At 43.1% G+C, this 6,179-nt stretch overlaps 1 protein-coding gene across 4 annotated transcripts in view; it reads right to left on the bottom strand.

Moving 5' to 3' along the window:
• Positions 1–6,179, bottom strand: part of adgrg6 (adhesion G protein-coupled receptor G6) — a gene marked incomplete at its 3' end in the record, with an annotated part of 47,278 nt that overhangs the window by 34,511 nt on the left and 6,588 nt on the right. For all 4 annotated transcript variants that reach the window (XM_037981438.1, XM_037981440.1, XM_037981439.1 and 1 more), the window contains 1 exon segment: positions 5,959–6,047. In XM_037981438.1, coding sequence (XP_037837366.1) covers positions 5,959–6,047 — 89 coding nt within the window.

The raw sequence follows: 6,179 nt of genomic DNA, 5'->3' as shown, positions 1-6,179 counted from the left end.
GAAGACCCAGGACACCCAGGGGAAGACCCAGGACACGCTGGAGGGACTATGTTTCTCGGCTGGCCTGGGAACGCCTTGGGATTCCCCCGGAGGAGCTGGCCCAAGTGGCTGGGGAGAGGGAAGTCTGGGTCTCCCTGCTGAGGCTGCTCTCCCTGGGAGGGACAGATATTAAACTGAGTGTTTAACGTCAGACTAACCTGAAGATTCTGAAGTAAAATCTGTAAAATCCTCCATCCTAACCTGAGATTCTCAGTTAGTCATTAAAGAACAACTTCCTGTTTAAATGTTTCTGTGAATCTGTGACTTTAACATCTTTACTCTGTGAAAGTAAGAAAAGACGTTCAAACCACTAAAATCTCCTCAGTTAAAAAAAGGTAACAGAAGCTTTTTTAAGCTGACAGTAAATTGATTTTAAGGCTTAACGGTTTTATAAAATGGACCCAAACCAACTGAAATAAACTGTAAGCTGAACTCCAGCTGCATGTTTGTTGGAACTCATTCTGCTCAAGATGAAAGTTTTCTTTCTTACCAAAATAAAAGCTGCCTACATCTTTACAACATGACAGACTGTTTTCTTTGGCTGAACCTCAGTTTATAATCTGTCTCTGGGATTATAAACTGAGGGACATGTCTCCATGTGTCCACGTGTCCAGAAGCTGCTCCTCCATCATGTCGCCAAAGGCAGCCGAACAGAACTACAACCCAAACTACTGTTCCTTTCCTCCGTCTGACAGAACAAAAGGCCTCTGTTCTCAGCTCTGCCAACATGGCGGCCATGGCTGAAAGGTGAGAAGAGGAGCGAGGGATGAAGAGGCGAGTATTTTAAATAACTCCAGACAGAGTTACTCAGATAAAACTGAGGCCGAGGTTAGTTTTAAATTTAATTAGTTCTGTGGCTGAATGTCAAACGGATCCAAACTAGGAACGGTTCCTTTAAGAACCAACATCTCCTGATGCTCATCCTCCTTCAGATTCTGAACTCTGCAGTCAGAGATCATTTCTGCCCTAAACTAAAAGGTTTGTTTAATATTTCACAGAACTGGTGCTGCAGCTGGCAGCAACCATGAGGTGAAGCCTCCAGGGTCCGAGTTCTGCTTGTTGTCTCGGAATCAAACCCAGCTTCAACTCATACATCATGTGGATTAAATGTCTTCAGTCGAGGAATGGGCAGAGGGTTTAGAAATGACAGAAACAAATGTTTTCTTTGACATCACAGCCCTGTTTGGCATGCACATTGACTGAAATTCTGTTGGACATTGATGCGCGCAGATATGGGGATATTTATTGTGCAGCTTTAGTTTTTACATCCATAAAGGAAAAGCAGACATTAAGATGTTTTTAAAACCGTCTAATGTTCCTGATTATTGCTGTTCAGTCAGGAGTTAACGAGTGAAGATGTGTCAGAAACCCGCAGCTCTCAGCTCTCTGGTTCACGGGGAAATAAACCCGCCGAGCTTCACTTTGTTTCCAGAAACTAATCTAAGAGAAGAGACGGTTTCCATCGACCTGCCCTCCTCTCTTTCACCTCTCCGTCCTCACATTCCTTCGCTCCGGCAGCATTCCTCTCCTCCCTCGGCTCTTTGTTATCACACTTCTGTCTTCATCTCGCTGCTTTTCCTCCACTAAAATCAGCAAACAGGAAAACATTCCTGATTTCTGAGCATTTCTTTTGACCCAGAGTTACCTGAGCTCATCTATCCACAGATAACTGACTGAAAGTTAAAGAAGGATTAAATCCAGACTTCAGCAGATGATGAGACGGATTAATAAACTTCTGCACCTGAACACAACACGGAGAGGAGCTGCTTTCTCCGTCCAGGTGAGCGCTGACTCACCTGCACAGGTGCTTCGTCTCCTCCCTCCTCATCCTCGTCTGTCAGCAGGAGATAATCGAGCCGAGGGGGGAGGAGGTGAAAGGATGAGGGAAGGAGCGTCGCCTCCTGGTTTATAAAACCGGTTCAGTTTGAGACGTTTCTACAAATAAACTTCATTTTTTAAGGTTTATGATGTTTAACACCTGAACACCTGTGCAGGTTAAAGGTTTTACTAACAGGTGATTATATCAGTTTATCAACAGATTAAATGAACTATGAGGCTTATTATAACACCATCCTTTCATTTCATTTGATGTTAGTTTAAATTTAAATCTCCAGCTGCTGTAGAGAGAAACAAACGCAGCAGGTTTATTTTTAATAAATCTAAAGTAGTTTCTCCATCATTAACTGACTGTTTTAGGATAAATGGAAGAAACTCCTCAGGTTTCTCTTTGTTTGCAGCTGAATTCATCGATCAGAGGCTGAAGTTCTGTTAGAGTTCAGAACATTTCGGCTCCTTTCAGCTGATCTCAGCTCCAGGAGGAGAACTGATTGTTGGCAACAAACCTGACTCTGCTGATTTCTCAGACTTTTAGGAGTTTAGTGGTTATTTTTAGTCACAGATGTTACACACATACAAAGGAATTAAAAGCAAAGCTGCTGCATGTTTTGACAGATATTACGGCTTTAAAAGGCGGTAAATTTAATAAAAAAATCACTGAGTTAAACCTTAAAGTTGCTTTAATGAGTTTTCAAACCAGCAGATCTCCAGAGGATGGCTACAGAAGCAGGAACAACCTCAGACTGACACAACGTGCACGCTCTCTGTCCCAACGAGGACGAGCAAACAAACCGATCTGAGGCTGAAGGAGCGGCCATATTTACAGCTTCCTGTCCAGCTTCTGCTCAGGTCAGCGCCTCAAACACGCGGCTTCTGTCCTGGTGGCCAGCAGCCGATCGCTAACCGCTGCGTGTGTGTGTCTGTGTGTGTGCACGCTGTGTGTGTGTTCTGTGTGTGTGCACGCTCTGCGTGTGTGCACGCTGTGTGTGCGCACGCTCTGCGCTGTGGTCTAGATCTGCTGGGAACTTTATGAGTGTGTGTGTGCTCTGTGTGTCTATGTGTTCTGTGTGTGTGCGTGTGTGTGCACACTGTGTGTGCGTGGTCTGTGTGTGTGTGTGTGCGCACTGTGTGTGTGCGTGCTCTGTGTATGTGCGTGTGTGTACGCTCTGTGTGTGTGCGCACGCTCTGCGCTGCGGTCTGGATCTGCTGGGAACTTTACGAGTGTGTGTGAACGGCTGGGTTTGGCCCGAGGCCGTCGTTGGGTCTGGGAAACCCATTAAACACGACATGGTTCTGCTCGCTGCAGCCTCGGCTCACAGCTCGGCTTCAGTTTTCTCCCTAATGAGCCAAAATACCAACAGCTTCAGCCTCTATGTGGTGTCCCGACCCGGAGGACCGGGACAGGAGGACACATCTGTCTGTCAAAGGAAACGGCTCAACCAGAAACTCTGGAAAACCTAAAAGATCCAAGTTTTGTTTTAGTGCTGCTTGGCATAAAGTTCTTACAGCTCATCCACAGAGTCTTAATTTTTATATTTATTTACATTTTTAACCGATTATCCACACATTTCTCACTTTGTCCCGATTCTGTCCTCAAAGACTAATAAATGATAAAAAACAGTAAATATAAAGTTAGAAATGTTTGGAATGTTCTCTCTCTGTATTTTAATTTTCATGTTAGCGCTCTCGCCACCTAGTGGCCGGATGACTGTAGACATGTTTTAATCATAAATGGAGTAAAAAAAACTAGATAAATAAATAAATAAAGATAAATAAATCAGCATGAAATAAATGCTGATTTGACACCATATTGTTGGACGACAGTTAAGGAATTTGAAGGAGATTCTCTAAGAATGAATGTTTTCTGTTTTCTGACTGTTTCAGGTTTTTCTGAGCATCCAGAGCTGGTTTTACCTGAAATTATGAGTTTAATCCACAAATAAATAAATAAAGTTCCACACGTCTTTCAGGGTTTTCTCCTTTTGTTAAAGAAGCGCAACAACAGAGCTGCAGATCGAAGCCCAAACTGCTGTGATGAATGAATGAATGAATGAATGAATGAAGCATGAAAGCCTGCCTGATGATTCAGAAATAAAAGCTGCTCGCTGCGATCAAAGAATGATCAGATGGAGGCGGTTTGGTTAATGGAGCTGTGCAGAAACAGGCATGCTCGAGCACAGAGATGCAGGGATGGAAAATATGAGATGGAAACGGTGGAGAGAGCAAAGAGATCGGACAAATGAAAGATATAAATCATGTAAATCATGTAAATCACAGCTGCCAGAGGAAAATGTTGCATTTCCCACATGGGGGCCTGAGTGGGTGAGATTCATGCTGCCATCAAATTAGCCTTAATTTCTCTTCAATCTCAAACTGCAACATTTTCCCTGACAGTAAGAGAACAGAACCATCATCAACAAATCTCAATAACACGACTGAAAGTGCAGCGACTCAAAGAAAAGCCTCTGACGGACGGAGACAGACGATTTCTGGCCTGTTTGGATCAACGAGGACAGAAATCTGTTTCTGAAAAACACGCAGAGCCAGATGCAGAAAAAAGCTCTCGTTTCATGAATGTGTGAAGAAAATATGAGTTTTAAATCTGTTTCTGTCTGAGTGTGCAGGATGGATTTACCTAATTTAACTAGTTAAGTCAGTCAGACACTAAAATCATAAACAAATCAAAACTGCTTAAAGGTCAGAAAAGCTAGAATCAAAGATTACAGATGCTTTTTACTTCCTGTTCACACAAAAACTCGTTTTTACTGAGAGAAACATTAAAACCAATAAGGACGGTTTTAAAGGCTGACGGTGTTTTTCCAGGTTTATTCCACGTCATCCTGATCAGAGAATTATTTAACTTTGATTGTTTTTGATTAAATGAGAGAAATAAAAACACAAAGTGATTAAAAAAGAAAAGCAGCTGATCCAAGCTGAGGATGGTTGAAGTATTTTGGTTTGTTTTCTCCACTGAGACAGAAATAATCTGGAACGGCTGCTGATGGCTTCAGGTCAGGCTGGTGGCCACCATCTTGCTAAGTGCTACAAGTGTCATCAGTTCACAGACAGGATATTCTGTGAAAACGAGCCTTCGAACGTTCGCAGCAGAAGGTTCTGACCCGATGTGGTACCACCACAGATTAAATGACCAAGTGCTGTAATCATTTAACAGAACTGAACTTTAATTAATTCCTTTACATGTTAGTTTAACGAGAGCTCTGCTGCCAGAGTTAATCTTTCTAAGACTAATAATGTCGATTTTTCTTCATAATTCTGAAAATATTTAATCTGATTTAAACACTTCAGAACTCAGACATGAAACCTGAGCTTCTGTCCAGATTTTACACTAATTTACTGTTATTTAGTTGAAATATGTTACACACAACAGGTTGGTTGATTAACCTGTCATTAATCCTGACAGATTCTCAGCTGATACATGTCGACCCTCAGCCCAGCTTTAACTGTAGCAGCCTAGAAACAGAAATAGTGGATTAGATGAATATTCCCATAGAAAAATAAATAAATGTAACACATCGCTCTTTGTAACTACAAATAAAAATAAAACATTAGGCTCCTCGGTTGAGTTTAGACTCTTCTTCTTCTGGCAACAATTAAAGATGGCAGCACCTACCAACATGGTGGCACCTCGTTAGTGTCTCCTGCACTCTGATTGGACGTCCCAGCGTGTTTCTGTGTCGGTGGTGCGGCGCAGAGATTTCAGCTCTTTGGTTTGAACGATCGAGGCGTTTAACAAAAATAAAACCATTAAAAGGAGAAGAAAACTGGACTGAATATTTACTGAAAGGTTTCAGCGTTGCAGCGTGTCCGTCTGCGAGTTCTCCTCGCCGCAGCTTCTTACGCAACAAGACTCGCCTCTACGACAGAACCGGGAGGACCGAGCAGAAACAAACCGCAATGCTTCAAACTTTAAACTTTATTTTGTTTAAAGCTGATCATCGGCAGCATCGCTATTAAAGGCTGATTTCAGCTCTTTTAATCTGAAGCTCAGCCGGCCTCCGATCACTTATTGAGTCCTGTCAGCTGCAGAGTGGACCAGAATCAGAACTTTAAAGGTTCTCCTACCGGTTCTGTCCAGAGAAATCCACAGCAAGACGAGCGGAGCCACGAGATGGAGCCTCCACCTTCCACCGCCGTCCCCAGAACAGGAAGCCCTGAAAGACCGGGAAGGTTTCAGTTAAACATCCAGAGTCACTCATTCACGCCCTCTGAGTGAGTGAGTGAGTGAGTGAGTGAGTCAGTGAGAGAGAGAGAGCGTGAGTGAGTGAGTGAGTCAGTGAGTGAGT

The sequence above is a fragment of the Kryptolebias marmoratus genome, linkage group LG19 (assembly GCF_001649575.2).
Source record: "Kryptolebias marmoratus isolate JLee-2015 linkage group LG19, ASM164957v2, whole genome shotgun sequence".
Classification (NCBI taxonomy): Eukaryota; Metazoa; Chordata; class Actinopteri; order Cyprinodontiformes; family Rivulidae; genus Kryptolebias; species Kryptolebias marmoratus.
The sequence above is the reverse complement of the archived record's forward strand: the minus strand, read 5'-3'. Positions and strand labels throughout refer to the sequence as shown.